The sequence below is a fragment of the Myotis brandtii genome, unplaced genomic scaffold (assembly GCF_000412655.1).
Source record: "Myotis brandtii unplaced genomic scaffold, ASM41265v1 scaffold107, whole genome shotgun sequence".
Taxonomy (NCBI): domain Eukaryota; kingdom Metazoa; phylum Chordata; class Mammalia; order Chiroptera; family Vespertilionidae; genus Myotis; species Myotis brandtii.
Genome location: NW_005353629.1, coordinates 785,872 through 804,374, shown reverse-complemented (window position 1 = coordinate 804,374; position 18,503 = coordinate 785,872). Strand labels below are relative to the sequence as shown.

The window sequence follows — 18,503 nt, the reverse complement described above, 5'->3', positions numbered from 1 at the left end:
AAGAGGGAGGGACCACAGGAGGTTGGCCAGCAGCCCCCATGAGTCATCAGGCAGGCCGGCCGGGGGGAGGGACCAGAGAAGGTTGGCCAGCTGGGGGTAGTGACTACGGGTGGTTGGCCGGCCGCGGGAGGTTAGCTGTGGGAGTACACTGACCACCAGGGAGCAGCTCCTGCATTGAGTATCTGCCTCCTGGTTGTCAGTTCACATCACAGCGACCAGTTGACCGGTAGTTCGGTCGCTTAGGCTTTTGTATATTATAGACTAGAGGCCTGGTGCACCAAATTCGTGCATGGGGGGAAGGAGGTCCCCTCGTCCCAGCCTGCACCCTCTTGCAATCCGGGACCCCTTGGGGGATGTCCGACTGCCAGTTTAGGCCCGATCCCACAGGCAGGCCTAAACTGGCAGTCGGACATCCCTCTCGCAATCTGGGACTGCTGGCTCCTAACTGCTCGCCTGCCTGCCTGCCTGGTTGCCCCTAACCACCTCTGCCTGCCTGCCTGCCTGATCGCCCCTAACCGCTCCCTGGGGGGTGGGGCCAGCTGGGGCGAGGAGCTGTGGTCGTTCCGGTCTCTGGTCGTTCCACTGTTTCGGTCACTGGGCTTTAATTATATAGGCTGTTTAAAGAAAAATGTCGTTGCTTTCATCTCAATGAAGTAAATCTCAGCTCTTTAAAAAGATAAAATTAAATTTTCTTGAAATACATGTTCATATGTCTGTCTATCTATCTATATGACAGTACAGATAGACAGAAAGTTTGAAAGGTTAGAATTTGTGGGCTAGGAAGTCTACAATCCCACCACTCTACCATTATTGCATTTCCTTTCAGTATCTATAATAATAAAAGCGTAATATGCTAATAAGACCGGAAGGCCGGACGACCTTCTGGACAAAGCTGGGGCTGTGAGGGCCGAGGCAGCCACCACGACTGTGAGGACCAAGCCCTTTCAGGAATTTTGTGCATCAGGCCTCTAGTTTCTTCATAATATGCATGATTTATACCAATATTGTTATATACACGTTTGCTAGAATATATTTTTTCACCATTGCAAAAGCCTCTAAAATGCTAATATATTTTAATTACCACAAAATAGTTTTAGTTGCAGCTTACTTTACATTATAGCTACACTGAGTTTTTCCCTACTGAGCATAAATCTTGCAATAAACTGCTCTGACCTTTATGGGCTTTCCCTTATTTTAAGTTAATTCCTTTATATAAATGTCCAAAACCCTAAGGCTTAAACATTTTTTATATCTTTTGAATATGTTTCATACAATTCATTTCCAGAAGGAGCAAATACCATTTTTCCAGCCTCACTCCACTCTACTAGATACTCTCGTTACTGGCAGGATGATAAACTGATAGAAATATTCTGGAAAACAGTTTGTCAATATATATCACAAGTATGCATACTCTTTTTTTTCAATGTTAATAGGTATGGAAACACACAGAAGAGCCAGTGAGTACATGCATGGTTATATTCAGAAAACCCAGCCTTCTAATGGCAAAGGAAATATCCATCTTCTGGTCTCTAAGTTTCTGTACTGTTTGAAATTTTGACAGTGATCGTATATCTAGGTACCAATTTTACAAGTGAATAAAAAATAATGCAAATAGATCTTGAAGAGAATAAAAAGATAGAAAAGAATCAATTAAAACAAGTAATTTGATTTATAGTTATGTACACTAATGAAGGCACAATTTAATGCTTAATAAAATCAATTATAACGAAGGTACCATATTATGGTACTACTCTAGGGAAAAACAAAGTAAAGCAATGAAGATATGTCAGAATTTACTATGAAGAGGGAAAAAGGCACAAACCTTTGTTTTCAGAGAGATTTACAGATTTCTGTAACTTCCAGTGTTTGCTACTACTTGACACTTGTACTATATGGAATTCCTTAACACCTGCTTCACTCTATCAAAAAGAAATGAAAGAATCATTCAGGATTTAGGAGCACTAACGTATTCTAATGAAAACAATATTCAAACACTGGTACCAAAGTCAACATTGATTAACATAAGATGAAAATTTTATTTTAAAATAACAATACACATTTCAGAAAGTATGTTATTTAAATTCCTTTAACATTCTTAAAATACACAAACCAACACTGCCATCTAAGAAATGTTTATAATGTATTCCTAGTGGCAAATTTTAAAACACTAAAAATATTCATAATGAGTTACTGGTAGTGTTTAATAGATGGAGAATTATTTGTTCTCAATTTTTAATCAAAACTATATCGTTTTATTTCTTCTCATCTTTCTGATATAACCCATTCCCATTAAGGCAAAAAAATAAACAAAAAACTCTACAAAGTATACATGCATATAAGCATCACCAATGGACACAGACAGTAGCGGGGTGAGGCCTGTGCAGGAGGGTGAGAGTGACGGGGAGAGGTCAATAGGAAAAAGGAGACATATGTAAAACTTTCAACAATAAAGAATTTAAAAAATAAAAGTATATGAAAAAAAAAAACAACTCACAAAACAGAATCCCAATATAAAGTTATTTAAATCACATATGTTTTTATTCTCCTGAAGAAGAGCCAATATGAAAATTAAAATTTTCTTACTCTTTCAATTATTGATTTTTGGGGGGGGGGGGGAGAATAATCAAAGTATTAGTGCATTAACCCTAAATATCCTAAAAAAAAGTGCCCTTACATATTTATGAAGCTAAAAGCAAAGTACTTTATAGAATAATATTTTATTTTAGTAAGTATTTGAATTGAACCACTCTAAAGCTCAGATCCTATTTTAAGTATGAGACTGCATTCCTTTTTAAATAATATTTATTTTTATATTTTGAGTACATAAACAGGAATGGTAAAATGTTTGAAAATCTTTATATAAAGGAAATTGTACTGTCAGAAATGTATGTGAAGGATTATCAAATTAATACTGAATGTGAAATCCTAACAGAACTTTATATAAATTTAATTACAAAAGAGATTCTCAATGATGAGAGCTCTTTTGGGTTGAATTACTAGCATATGAGGCTACATTATCATGTGCAAATGTACCATATTTATGCCACCAGATCCTGTTATTTGGAGACTTAAAATTATAAAGCTAATGGAGAATTAGTATGTTTTCATACTCTGTTCTTGTGAATGGAAAAATATCCATTACTAAAAACAAAGGAAATACTTCAAATAGAATTAAAAACAAAATTTAGTTTTAAACCAACTTACAGTATTGATATTTTCCACATCCACAAAGACTAGCATATTGCCTCCTCTGCCCTCCTCATCTTCAAGAGAATTACTTCTGCAAACTGTGGCACGTACGTTCAAAGATCGGCTGGTGCAAATAACTGCTGTGTGTCTTAATATCCTGTGACTGAAGAAACAAAAAACTGCAAATTTAATCTAAAAACCTCTTCCTGTATATGATTCTCTAATTCCAAATAAAGCTTTTAAAACCTCATCACTCTCAGAATCATTTAAAAATATATATATATATAATAAAGTACAATTACCTAGCTGGCCTAAGTTCAATCAATTCTACTCATTTGGAGGGTACTATTAGTCTCTCTGACTTAGGAAAACAATCTTCATGTAGTAATGTTCTGACTGCCTCTTCTGTGATAGCAGCTCCAAAGAAACTACCTACCAAGTCAACTCCACACTTTCACCTGGCACTCAAAGCTTTACATTTCAAGCTGTATTTACTCCCCTTTGCTTCCTCCTTTATGTTTTACACTGTGGCCAAACTAACTCATTCAGGTTGTAAACCCCGTAAATCTTCATACATATAGTCCTGGAAGACCCACTATGCTCTTGCCTATCCCCCGATATGCAAATTCTGAAATCTTCACTTTCCTTGGAATCTCATTTCATCTCTACTACATTCCATAAAGCCTTCCCTGTTGTCTTGGCCAGAGTATTCTCTATCATCTTCTTGAGGAGAATTAGCACTGACTGAGGATCTGAAATGTTCTTATGCTTACAAATACTGTAACATTTCTCCTCAGAGTCTTATATTTTAAATACTCCATTAAATAAATGTAGCACAGCCCTGACCGATTTGGCTCAGTGGATAGAGCGTCGGCCTGCGGACTCAAGGGTCCCAGGTTCGATTCCGGTCAAGAGCATGTACCTTGGTTGCAGGCACGTCCCCAGTGGGGAGTGTGCAGGAGGCAGCTGATTGATGTTTCTCTCTCATTGATGTTTCTAACTCTCTATCCCTCTCCCTTCCTCTCTGTAAAAAATCAATAAAATAATTAAAAAATAAAAATAAAAGAAATAAATGTAGCACAATCACTCCTAGTTAATTTTATAAAATGACAATGCATTAACACAAAGAAAATATTCTACTGTATAATAGGACAGGCCACAGTCCTTGTGAGAGGCAGGTTTGATTTCTTCAGTGAGCACCATTAAAACACCACCCCAATCACCTGTCAAGCACATACATACTTTTTTTTCATACATTCTTGTGGGGCAGGGGAGGGCACAAGGGAAAAAGAAAGTTAAAATAATTTTCTTCAAACAGAATGACTGCAGGCATGTTGTCTTCATATACAAATGACACTTGTGAACTTCATTATTATGTGATAACTCTCGCCAAAAAACTCAGTTTTATTAAAGAATCATAAAGTTTATAAATAGAGAAGCCACTAAAAAGATTAAGCTAGCCTGGCTGGTATTGCTCAGTGGTTGAGCATTGACCTACGAACCAGGTCACGGTTCAATTCCTGGTCAGGGCACATGCTTGGGTTGAGGGCTCTTCCTTGATAGGGGGCATGCAGGAGGCAGCTGATCAGTGATTTTTTCTCATCATTGATGTTTTCTTCTCTCTCTTCTTCCCTGAATCAAATAAAATATATTTCTTTTAAAAGATTAGGGTAGCTTAATTTTTTCTACTTTTGGCCACTTAGAACTTATAGCTCGCTATATTAGGAACAGCCTCAAATATAAACATCATGTAGCATTTGGAAGGAAGTAATTCATAAAAAAATGACATGTTAGCAAATATCAAAATGTTTATTTGAATTTGTACACATATATTAAACGAAGAGGTTAAATCAGAAGATTCCTAATGCTCACCGTATTTTAGGCAGCTTTTTAACACTTTCATAGTAAAACAGAAAGTTAATTTCATGGACACCTTCTTCATCCGGCCCACGTAACCACAGTGGCAGTTGGACTGAAGCTCCAGGTAGAAGAACAGTGTCTGGAAGGGGAACAGGAATCACCTCTGGCTGACTTCCTATGCCAATGCCAAAGTCTACAGAAGACGCTGACGAGGTGAGTGCTGTACACACAGAGGTAGACTCTGTCACCACAGTCTTGTAAGCACTACAGTTCTCAGAAGCTGAGGGGCTTAGTGGTGTTAGAGCAGCCGTGTTACCACCAAAAGTAAAGAACTCTGGACGTTTACAAACAACCTTCAATCCAGTAAGAGGACATTTGCTGACATTGACAAATTCTACATATGCTTTTCGGATTTCTCCACACAGGAGCCCTGTAGGGAAATGTATAAAGAACACCTGCATTGGAGGGAAAAAATAGTATTATATTGTCTGTTAACAATTCTGACCCACTAGTGAATGAATGACACTTTAAGATGCTATATTCTTTACTAAAGGTTTGCAAGTATTTTGTTCTCTTTGATATCTCCCTGAATATGTGGCAATTAACCCCATTTTAGAAAAGAGATAAAAACCAATGTTACTCAGTAGCAGAGTTCAGTTATGAATTAAAGGAAAAATGTCACTAACAGAGGGTTACTGGCATAATTTCCACAGCTCTGTAGATTACAGACAAGAAAAGTCAAAAGTAATTTAATATGGTTATACGGAGTATGAATTAAATAATTATCAATCAAAAAGTCCTTATCAATATCAACTTGAAAAATAGCTCATTTACTTATACATCATTAAAATGAAAAGATACTAGTACATTATAGGTCTTAAAAGGGAAGAACACAGAGATCCATGATTCCATACCCATAATTTGAGAACTCCAAAAGCTCGAAGAACCTCAAGCTTTCAGGAACTCACATGGGAGCAAAAGCTGAACTTGACTAATGTGGGCTTTATATAGCTTTTCCCATTTAGTGTATTATTCATTTAGTCTATGATTCACTCAAGAAATGAGCTTGATAACCAGGTGCTGCCACAAACTCAACAGGAGTTACATAACACTTTGGGCATAAATATGAACATATTCACACAATTTCTAAAAATTAAGACAAAAAGTGACTTCCAACACACATCTGGCCTTGGGATTTTCAGATATTGTGGACCTACACTAAGAGGTAGAAACATGGGCTAACAACTACTTGCATTTAAAGAATCGTTAAGTATAAATGTCAGAACTACACTGAGAGTATATCAGAAAGGACAACTATAAACAGTATGAGGACAAATGTTCCAATAAAGTTACGGCTGGCAATCCAAAGGAGTTATAAAAATCCAAGGGATATACCTGTGTTTCTTAATCAAAGTTTGAATGGAACTACATTATCACCAGAGTTTAAGGAATCAGATAAAATTTGTGGATATTAGAAGCTTTAAAATGGATATGAGAAAATAAGGGATTAGTGTAGAATCCAAATTATAGGTTAAAAAGAGGAAAAAATAAACAGGCATAGCGTTATATTGAAGACACTGCCTGAACTGATTGGCTAGTGTCAAATAAACTTAAGTGAAGTTACCAAATATATGTGCAGGAATATCAATTTTAAGATGTTACATCAAAACAACTACATGAGTAACTAGTGAGACAGAGTACCACAGCCACACTAAAATATACAGACAACTGGATACTATTAACAAGGCTACGGCATTGGTAAAGATGGGAAAGGTGATGGTATAAGTAACAGATCAGTGATACACCATATGGAGATGTTGTGTAATGTATCTTCAGAATAAAAGTTTTACTAAATATAGTAAGTTGGCTCTTTAAGAAGAATCAACATATCTAGCCTTTATTTCAAAAGCACAGTTACTCAAAGTCCTTTTAAACAGTCGATACTGGTAACAATTTCAATTTAAATGGAAAAGTAAGACCAAGACCTACTAATGTATCTTAAAAATACATGTGTAAATACAAATATGCAAAATGATATGCATGTGGTTATTCACTGTGGTTTTATCTGTAAGGGAAAAGGACTAGACACAAATCAAACATCTATCACATAAGTCTGGTTGAATAAACTAGATATATACACAACATAGTCTATATTAGAAAGTCAGTGGTAACTTGAAGGGGCCTGCTCTTCTCTCTGCTTTTCTATATTAAAATGGTAGTATATACACAACATTTTAATTTTATCTTTTTTTCAATGAGCTTCAGAAATTTTCATCCTCACTTGTTTTGTTTTTGTTTGTTTTTTAAATATTTTATTGATTTTTTACAGAGAGGAAGGGAGAGGGATAGAGAGTTAGAAACATCGATGAGAGAGAAACATCAATCAGCTGCCTTCTGCACACCCCCTACCGTGGATGTGCCTGCAACCAAGGTACATGCCCTTGACCGGAATCGAACCCGGGACCTTTCAGATCGCAGGCCAACGCTCTATCCACTGTGCCAAACCGGCCAGGGCCATCCTCACTTGTTTTGATAAATATTCTATACTAGAAGCCCGGTGCATGAATTCATGCACAGGTGGGGTCCCTCGGCTTGGCTGGTGATCGAGGCCTATCAAGGGGCTGGCCAGCAGGGAAGAGGGGCCGCAGGAGGTTGGCCGGTTGGGGGTTGGAGGGGATGCAGGAAGTTGGCCAGCTGGCTGGGGGGAGGTGCTGTGGGAAGTTGGCCGGCCAGAGGAAGGGGCCGCGGGAGGTTGGCTGTGGGAGCACACTCACCACGCGGGGGCAGCTCCTGCATTGAGCATCTGTCCCTTGGTGGTCAGTGCGCGTCATAGCAACTGGTTGACCAGTCATTCTGTTGTAACGGTCGCTTAGGCTTTCATATATAGATAGATAATAAAAGCATAATATGCTAATTGTCCGACCTATCGGTCAACCGTTCGGTCAACCGTTCAGTCAACCATTGAGTCAACCGTTGGACCAGTCACTATGACGCACACTGACCACCAGGGGGTAGATGCTCAGACCAGTATGTTAGCTTGTGCTGGGGTCTGGCCGATCGGGACTGGGTGAGATGGCCGGACATGCCCTGGAGCCCTCCCGTGGTCCCTCCCTGGCTGGCCAGCCAACCTCCTGCGGTCGCTCCCCGGCCGGCCGGGCCCATCAGCCCCAATTGGGACTGGGCAAGATGGCCCTGATCGGCTCTGATTGCTGGGAGGCTGAGGGACCCCACCCGTGCACAAATTAGTGTACAGAGCCTCTAGAATAAGACATTATTTCATCAGACTGTAGATTGGTAACTTCTTTCACTACTCCTTTAAACTTCAAATTCTATAAAATATTTCTGACATAAGATATTAGGAATAGCTCAACCAGCATGGCTTAGTGGTTAAGCGTCAACCTATGAACCACATCATGGTTCAATTCTTGGTCAGGGCACATTCCCGGGTTGTGGGCTCGGTCCCCAGTGTGAGGAATGCAGGAGGCAGCTGATCAATGATTCTGTCTCATCACTGATGTTTCTATCTCTCTCTCCCCCTCTCCCTTCCTTTATGAGTCAAATACAAACACACACACACACACACACACATACACACACACACACACACACGAGTACAGTATTGACACAGAAAGGGATGAGGGAATAGTACTGAGCCAAACAGGTATCACCTGAAAACAAAATAAAACAGGGTATTCGTACTTTCAGGATATTAGTATATTAGAAAGAAAGTATAATAAGCTTGCAATATTCAATTAATGGTAATTGGAACTAGAAACAAAGTTTGATCCCTACCCCTTGACATTTCAGAAGATAAAATTCCCTTGGATTAAAAATAAAACACATAGAAGTTTGACCAGGTAAGTCTGTGTAATTATAAAACTTAGAAGCAACAAAGTAAGAGACTATCAGATATTATTTTATATAGGTTTAAAACCTTAGCATGGCCCTGACCAGTTTGGCTCCGTAGATAGAGTGTCGGCCTGCGGACTGAAGGGTCCCAGGTTCGATTCTGGTCAAGGGCATGTACCTTGGTTGTGGGCACATCCCCAATGGGGAGTGTGCAAGAGGCAGCTGATTGATGTTTCTCTCTCATTGATGTTTCTAACTCTCTATCCCCCTCCCTTCCTCTCTGTAAAAAATCAATAAAATATATTTAAAACAAAACAAAACAAAAAAACTTTAGCATGGTGAAAGACACCAAATTAAAGTTAAAATAGGTGCAAAATAGGAATGAACAGAAACTAGCACTGAAATCAGTCTATAAGTCTTTTTTTGGCCCTATTTACACGACACTAAATGCAACATAATTAAGCAAGTGTAAAACCTGGAAAGAATATAAGCAGCTCAGTAACAGCCTATGCTCAACACACACACATCACCATTGTCATGAGTATGTTACCTATCCTACTACTATAGGTATAGAATTAGTGCCCACAAAAATCATCCAATGAGAAAAGGGAAATAACACCAATTAAAGGGCTATTAATAGAATTATATGAACATATGGAAGAAAAAAAAATCACATAGGCAAAAAATATGAAGATTGACAAGCCTTGTTATCAGAGAAATGTAAATGAAAGCAGTATCATTTTTCACCAATCTGATTTGCCAAAGTTAAAAAAAAAAAACTGAAAAATACATAGCATGGCAATGCGCAGTCCCACTCCAAAGAAAAGTGCAAACTGCTACAGCCTTGCTGAAGGTAATTTTGTGGTATGTTGCACAAATTTAAATTCCTATACCCTTTGACCAAGCAATTTCATTTCTAAAGTTTAATCTAAACTACAATATGGACACAATATATACATAATGATGTTTACCGAAAAAATGTCAGTAATGAAGCCAAGCCTCACTGTGGCCGCAGCGGAGAAGCCTAGCCTCGAGGCTTGGCTTCTCCCCTGCGGCCGGACCAAAGGCCTGGGTCCCGGTGCCAGCAGCCAGGGGAAGGAAGGCCTATTGTGCGAATCTTCATGCAACGGGCTTCTAGTCAATAGATAAATGGTTAAAATATATTACAATGTAAAATAAAGGAACACCGTATGTAGCTGTTAAAAAAGTTTTCACTGAATGAAAACAATATGTTGTGAAAGACAAAAGCAAGCCACAGGGACAAATGTGCAGTATGATTCTACTTCTAATTACTAAAACCATATGTAAGTATACTATGAAAGTCTGAAAAGAGAAACACCAATTTGGTATCACGGGCAATTTCTGAAGGCAAATGACTAAGCTTATAACTTCCCTTATTAGAGAAATTTGAGGATGCAAGAGGAAGGACTGCCTTCCAGTGTTCACCCTTAGCCTTCATAACCTTGCTTGCATTTGTTCTGCCTCACAGGTAGAGACACCTGATCCAAGGTAGGCCAGAATTCTCTCCCAGAAATTTGAAACTTGTATTAAAGTGGCACGAAAACTGTAAGTTATAAGACTAAGGCCATATCAAAAGCAATACTTTTAAAGGCTTACAAACATTTACTGCTACATTCCCTGGAGCTGCTGAGTCCTTATTATTCTTTGGGACTTATTATTCTATACTACTTCAGTTGGCAGGAGATATCTAATACCCTTCAACTAAATAATGTTTTCTCTTTTTTGGCTTCTGCAAACTAGCATCAGTGAGTCTTCTGCAACTAAAAGACCTTGAACTCCTTCGGCATAAATGCAGAAGTGGGGTGGGGATACAAACAAACAAGTTGAAGGGAACATTGCTTTTTATTCATATTGCTTTAAATTTTTACAGCATTCCCGTATTACTTTTATATCTTTACACACACAAAAAAAGCCATTAGTTTTATTAACAAAAATCTTCTTTTAGAAAAGTTTTCCCAATTTACATTCATATTTTGAGGGTCATATTTCATAACCAGGCTGTGACTTAATGCCAAGTTGCATGATTACCTTTATCTTTGTGAACTGAATTTAATCCTAGCTTAATAATTTTAAAAGATCAATGTAGTATCAGTAACCTCAAAGCCTAAAATTAATTCACTCAAAGTATAATCTGAACTTATAAATAAATAATTAAACCCACAAATTTTTAAAAAGTGAAATACCTCCAACAGTGGCATTTCCTCAACGATTATGGGATCTAATCGTCGATCAGGACCATATGTTATAGATGTTTTCTCTTCTTTTGTGCTGTTAAGTCGAGGACCTTGAATTTCTAAATCTTGTCTCCCTCGAACTGACATGCTCAAGGACTGTTTCCCTGAAATAAAAAACAATCAATGTCCTAGCAAACTTGGTATGTTAATATCAGTTTAGCCTGAATATATGAATACTCTTAAGTTTCAGATTATTTCTCAGAAAATTCTAGACTACTGACTAGCATGGTTAATCAAAGAATTAGGCTTTATTTTCATTATACCTATTTTATGCTGCTTAATTTCTCATCTTAATAGATTTTCTTACTTTGCAGAAAGACTACCTATCACTAAATAGGAACCTGTATTTTTAAACCTATATTTAACCATAATGGCTATTATCCAAAAAATTTCTATCTAAGAGAATGGCTGTGTTGGGAACAACAATTAGATTCAGGTTATGAAAAAGATCTATTCTCGCCCTTGCCAGTTTGGCTCAGTGGATAGAGTGTTGGCCTGCAGACTGAAGGGTCCGAGGTTCAATTCTGGTCAAGGGCATATGCCCGATTTGCGGGCTTGATCCTCAGTGTGGGGTGTGCAGGAGGCAGCTGATGAATGATTCTCTCATCATTGATGTTTCTCTCTCTCTCCCCTTCCCTTCCTCTCTGAAATCAATAAAAATAAAGGTATAAGAACAAAGCATAAATATTTTTTAAAAAATAGTATCTTAAAAAAAATATCTATTCTCAAAGGGAAAAATTCCAAAATATTAAGAGATCAACTTTTCACTTTTACTCATATTCAAATATACTATACTAATACATATACTGATAATAGATATGTGTGCTAATATTTCTTTATAACTACAACTTTCCCTTTTACTCATATTCAAACATATAAGTAAACTAACATAAATACTGATAGTAAATGCATATACTAATATTTCTGGATAACTACATCATCTCAATAGATTGTATAAAGAAAATTAAACTCGTTTAATATTCATATGAGATATCTCCCAAAAGCTTCCACACACAGTGGAGAAAAAATCAAGGGTATTCAACTATCTTTCCTGCAGGACTACTCGGAGCCTTTAATGTTCAGATGGTCACTGTGATATTCCCAGAGCAGACATATAATGTAGCATTTCCTATACTTTGTTTGATCTATATCCCTATTAGCATTTTACATAATAATAAACTACACTAAATCATGAAAAGTCTGCTTACAAGATGCAACTTATTTCAATAGTTAATTCAGGGATTGTTCTCATTAACGTCCTAAAATAACATCTATATATATAAAAGCCCACCGACTGAATGGCGGAATGACCAGTCGCTATGACGTGCACTGATCACCAGGAAGCAGATGCTCAATGTAGGAGCTGTCCCCTGTTGGTCAGTGCACTCTCACAGTGGGAGCGTCACTCAGCTGACCAGGAGGAGCAGCTGCTCCCACAGGAGGAGCAGCCGCTCAGAGGGAGGGTCCATAGCCACTTGGCTGACCAGCCATGCCCACCACCAGTGCACGAATCCGTGCACCGGGCCTCTAGTATACTAGGTTTACCAGTAAATAATGCGGATTTTGTAATCCAAGAAAACAGGATAATTTCAAGAGAAACATCAAAAGTGCTTTATTCAAAGTATTGTGCATCGCTAGCTACAGATGTCCCCATCTTTCAGGTAATTTGTGGATACCATCCCAATAGAACTTTTCTTGTTTTGAGGCAAACCATTCAGAGACCCAATTTTCCACTTCTTCGTATGTTTTGCAGTGCTGCTTAGAAAGTGCATGTGCCATCGATTGGAACAAGTGGTAATCTGAAGGAGCAAGGTCTGGTGAATACAGCAGGTGGGTTAATACTTCCCAGGCAAGATCTTTTAACGCATCTTTAACTGGTTTCGAAGTGTGTGATGGCACATCACCATGAAGCAAAATTACTTTGCCCTGTCTTCTGGAATATTCTGTTCGTTTCACGATCAAAACGTGGTTCAAATTGATTATTTGTTGTCGGTAGTGATTAGTATTAACGGTTTCACCTAGTTTTAGAAGCTCATAATACACCACACCTTCCTGACCCCACCAAACGCAGAGCATTTTCTTCTTTCCAAAGCAATTTGGCCTTGCAGTTGATGTTGATGGCTGACCTGGATCAACCCATGATTTTGTGCATTTGGGATTCTCCACTTTTCATCGCCAGTCACAACTAATCCAAAAAAGACTTTCTTTTGAAGCATATTTTACTGATAACTTTTCGTTTTTCCATTTGTCTTTCGTTCCGTTTATGTGGCACCCATTTTCCTTCCTTTAAAGTCTTTCCCATTGCTTGTAAATAATCAGAAATTGTTTGCTGAGCTATGTTTAATATTTCTACAAATTGTTTTTGAGTTTGACACGCATCTTCATCCAATAATGCTTGTAATTGTTGGTCTTCAAACTTTTTTCAGTTGACCTGGATGGTCTTTGTCTTTCACATTGAAATCATCACTTATAAAGCGTTTAAACCAGCTTTCACAAATATCTTGAGATGGAGCATGTTCTTCATAAGCTTCCTGAAGTATTCAGCAGCACTTTTCTTCAAAATAAAGTAATGAATTATAACTTACTGCAAATGCTCTTTTTTTGGCACGAAATTCGACATTTTTAAGTGTAAAAATATCTATGATATTAACACCTTCAGCCAATTTACCTATGAAGTTTTGAAGCTTGTTGTCAATACAACAAAACAGCATACATATCAAATCGCACATATATATCAACATATGTGTAACTCCATCTATTGAAAAAAATCCGCATTATTAACCGATATACCTAGTAAATTATAATATCCTATATAATAAAAAGGTAATATGTAAATTGACCCTAATGGCGGAATGACCGGGAACGACCCGTTGCTATGACGCGCACTGATCACCAGGGGGCGGACACTCAACGCAGGAGCTGCCTCCTGGTGGTCAGTGCGCTCCCACAGGGAGAGCTCCGCTCAGCCACAAGCTGGGTTGAGAGCTGCAAGTGCAGCAGTGGTGGCAAGAGCCTCCTTGGCAGTGCTAAGGATGTCCGACTGCAGCTTAGGCCTGCTCCCTCTGGGACATCCCCCGAGAGCTCCCGAGGGCACCCGGGCTGCCAGAGAGATGTCTGACTGCCAGCTCCCCGGGGGAACGGGCCTAAGCCGGCATATGGACCCTCTCCCACCCCTCCCCCAGTGCATGAATTTTCGTGCACCGGGCCTCTAGTTAATAAATATATTTGTTACCATAAATGAAACTATGATCTATAGTTTATTGAAAACCATAAATTACTGGTATTAGATTAAGATCCTAAGTATGTACAAGTGGAAAAGAAAAAGATCTTAAGATTCTTAACACTCAGCTTACTTACTTAAAATGTGCAATAAATTAGGAAGATTACTTATAAATGTTGCCCAGGAATTAAAAATATAGTACTAAAATGCAGAATACCATACTCAACTTCAGTGTAAATTTTTTGTTTTTAATTTTGAATTCTTATGGATTCATTCCACTTCTGTTTACTTTGTACAAAAATCATTTATATTTAAATTCAAGTTTGTTTTTAAAAAAATAAGCCTTATCTACTAAAAATGAAGGGCCAAAAGAAGGGATTTTACAGTAAACTGTGTAGCATCTTGTCAACTTAAATAACTACATATAACAATTACAATATTAGATCTAGAAGTGTTCCCTAAGTTTAAAGAAAAAAGTAAACTCTGTTAAATATGTATCTTAGAGTTTTACTCTTCTAAAATTTGTAAAACATCATCTGGGACACCAAAAATATCACCTTAACACTAAAATCCTACTTTCTTCATAGGAGAGATGACAGAATTTAAGATGTTTAATATCCAATGATGTGAAAACACTGGTCTTTAATTTGCTAAAAGACAATATTGAAAAATAGAATATGTTAAGATGGTTTTTGTATTGGCAGCAGAAATCTCAATCAATGGTTTAAATATATTTGGTCAGACTTTATTAAGTTTGGATCAATAACAGAAAAGAGAAATACATATGGTAGAAACTAAAGATTATCAAAGAAAATACATTAGAAGGGAATAAAGTTTATTTTTGAAAAATGTCAGAGTTTAAAATAATCCAAATTATTCATTCTCCCGTCTGACTAAATGCTGAATTGAAAGTACATTAAACCTATTTTTAAAATACCTCATATTCATTTTATTCTATAGAGATTGAATTAAGTACTAGTTTCCTAACTGTTTAGTAATGCCATAGTTTTACCTGTGTGACATCCAGGAAGAGCACCGATGCCATCTACTGTCGTGGAGCCCTGAATAGTGCCCAGATTATAAACAACTCCCAGAATATGCAGCTCCCCTATGTGATGGGGAAAGAGCTTTAGTCTGGCCTGTGGAGATATTTAAGTCACTCTCATTATCTGTTTTCACAGTATCATAAAAACAGTAGAACACCTAAATTCTGTAATGTTGCAGAAATATAAACTCATGACCTAAACTTTTAAATTATCAACTAATATTTCTTATTGGAAAACATTTTCTTCAAAAGAAAGTCTCTAAATTCAACAGATGCCTGGATCCTCATCGATACATTTAATAATAATGAAATCTTCTCGTCAACCAAATATACTGACCGCAAGAAAAAAGCAAAAACTTTTCACCAGACTTCTTAGAAAACTAACAAACCAAAGACCACTGCAAACCTATTCTTCCCACCAATTTCCTCCTGTGCAATCCCAGTATCCTAATCTCCCAAATTCTAGTTTTTAAGAAAACCAGGACCTAAAACAAACTGAATAAACTGATTTTTTAAAAAGTTGTCATCTTTCTTTCAGAAAGACTTAAGACTGAAAAATAATCAATAATTACCACTTTAGATTCTTCACTGTTAATTAAGAATTCTGAAATAACTTCAGTTCCAATCATTTCGGGTTCACTTGTTACCTAAAAAATAAATTATTTTGTAAAATATACATTCTAATAAATAAAGTTATCAGATTATTAACATTCCTATGTATCAACACTAAGAACAACAATAATTATAGTTAGTATTTACTAGGTTCTTACTATGTGCTAAGCAATATGCAAAGAGTTTTACTTTTACAAGGGCAGTAAAGCCATTCAGTAGAGGGCACTTGTTTTTTTTCCCCCCATTTAATTCAGTACAACTCAACTAAGGACAGTAAGTGAAGTTGCAGCCACCAAGAGGTTAAAATCTCAAGAGAGAACGTTCAGCTGCTTATTATCAACAATGGCCAAAATGGCCATTTATCTTAATCTTGCAACAAGAGCAATTTCTCCCTTTCACTCCAACCAGCACCTTTTTCCAAATTGGTTAATTACACATGGGAAAAGTAATGGCAGCCTAAGCAGGATATTTAAAAGATTGGTGGAAAATAAGGGCTGTGGGGAGAGCAAAAAAGGCCTGTCTACTCCAATCAATGACATCAGTAAGGAACTCTAGTCTCTGGCCATGTAACAAGCACAACTAACTGGCTCACACCTGGAGTAAACCTGATCCTCATGACCACAGATTTACTTTTACCATGAGATTAATTTCCCTAAATTCCAGTTCAGCATCTAGTCCATCAGTAGAAATTCATGAAGAAATCCAGAGTTTGAAATTTATAGAAAAAAGAATACCTTCAATATAAGCAATAAAAACTTTTACTCAGCTTTAATAAACCTCCTTTGAAATCTAATTATTAAACAGACTAATATACTTTAAAAGCTAATAGATATTTAAATTTTTTTTCCAGGAGTAAAGGGTTCATACTCTTCTAATATGTATTCCAGGTATCCATAAAACATTAGAAAAATGACTAAAATTCAAGTCAGAATAGAGCCTGGTAAGTCTCATTCTTTCAAACTATTCACAATGAGTATAAGTAATCACAAAATGTATTCAATTAATTTAAACAGCAAGGTTTTAAATAAGCCAATCTTTTTTTAAAAAATGAAACACTTCAAAAGAAAAGTTTAAATAGTTTAAAGTTAATACAACAGATGTCTTTCAGGTTCTCCCTTCATTAATGAACATGAACATGTTGGAATATTTCCCAGTTCCAAAATAATGCTTACCACATTATTAAAGCACACAGGAAGGTAGTACTAAGAAGTAAAATTTATATAAAAGATATCAGTAAATGAACTAATAAATAACTAGGTAAAAAAATGTATTTGTGCAAGTTCTTTCTTTTTCTGTCCAAGTTCTTTCTGATACTATCAACTGGGAAAAATTCTTTGTTCCAGACATTCCTACTTCAAAAATAACATCTTAAATATATGAAGAGCTTATTACAGACATAGTAAAAAATAAATATAATTCAAACAAAAAGAAATACAAATATAAGAATTTCAACTTTACTACCCATCAAGAAGATAAAATATAAAATAGTATAAGATGGCATTTTTTAACCTATCAACTCAAGATTTTTTTTTATAAATAAGAAGACTTCATGTTGCAAAGATGAGATACCAAACCCCATATTGTGCTGGTGAGAAACTCGTTGGTATAACCTTTTGAGAAACCAATAAAATATGAAAATATTTATTCCCTAAAATGTTCTAACTTCATGCCTAGGAATCTTTCCTACAGAAATAGTCATTATAAAAAACACTATGCACCCAAATTTTCATGGACTGATTGATAGTAAACAAATGGCACCTTCCAAAATAACTACCAATAGAGAGAGAAAATAACTTATAGATCATTTGTATGATGATTACGCAAAAATGAAACAGCAAGACATTTTAAAATTACAATATGCAAATAAATCAAAAGAGAATGAAAAAACAATATATATAATATGAGAACAATCCCATTATGTGAGGGAAAAATACAAATGTAAGTTATTGAATATACAGTGAAGTGTTAAAATGGCTATTTCTAAAACTGAGAAGACTTTTATTTTTATTCTTTATATTCTTCTGCATTTTCAATTTTCAACAATAGGTATATAACATACTTTCTATAACTAGGGGAAAAAAGCTTAAAAAAGAGTAAGTACAGTCCACTAAACAGAGAAGTTGAAATGTTATTACAGCATCTGTTATGCTATCACTGAAACAAGCTTATTACAAATACCTTTTAATAACTTACTAGTTCTTTAACTTCTTCATCATTCTTTCCACTGCAATCTTTAGGTTGAAACTTCCAGAGCAATGACAAATTAGTCAACAAAAGTGGAACCTTCAAAGGGTTTCTAAAAGCCACTTCCACTGTGATTGGTTCTATAAAAGAAATGCCTCAGTCAGTAACTTTAATAATCCTATACTTCATCTTGTGTGCAAATTCTTTGAATACGCCTTGTTTCATAGCTCTGAATTTCTGCCTAGACCAGCCGTGGGCAAACTACGGCCCGCGGGCCGGATCCGGCCGG

General features: G+C 36.7%; 1 protein-coding gene across 6 annotated transcripts in view; it reads right to left on the bottom strand.

The window, feature by feature from the left end:
* TRAPPC8 (trafficking protein particle complex 8) overlaps positions 1-18,503 on the bottom strand; it is a 67,933-nt gene that overhangs the window by 9,541 nt on the left and 39,889 nt on the right. For all 6 annotated transcript variants that reach the window (XM_014541269.1, XM_005857056.1, XM_005857052.1 and 3 more), the window contains 7 exons: positions 18,224-18,354; positions 15,991-16,065; positions 15,386-15,512; positions 11,103-11,257; positions 5,062-5,504; positions 3,205-3,352; positions 1,823-1,919 (listed from right to left, as the gene is read on the bottom strand). In XM_014541269.1, coding sequence (XP_014396755.1) covers positions 1,823-1,919; positions 3,205-3,352; positions 5,062-5,504; positions 11,103-11,257; positions 15,386-15,512; positions 15,991-16,065; positions 18,224-18,354 — 1,176 coding nt within the window. The remainder of the gene's footprint in view (positions 1-1,822; positions 1,920-3,204; positions 3,353-5,061; positions 5,505-11,102; positions 11,258-15,385; positions 15,513-15,990; positions 16,066-18,223; positions 18,355-18,503) is intronic.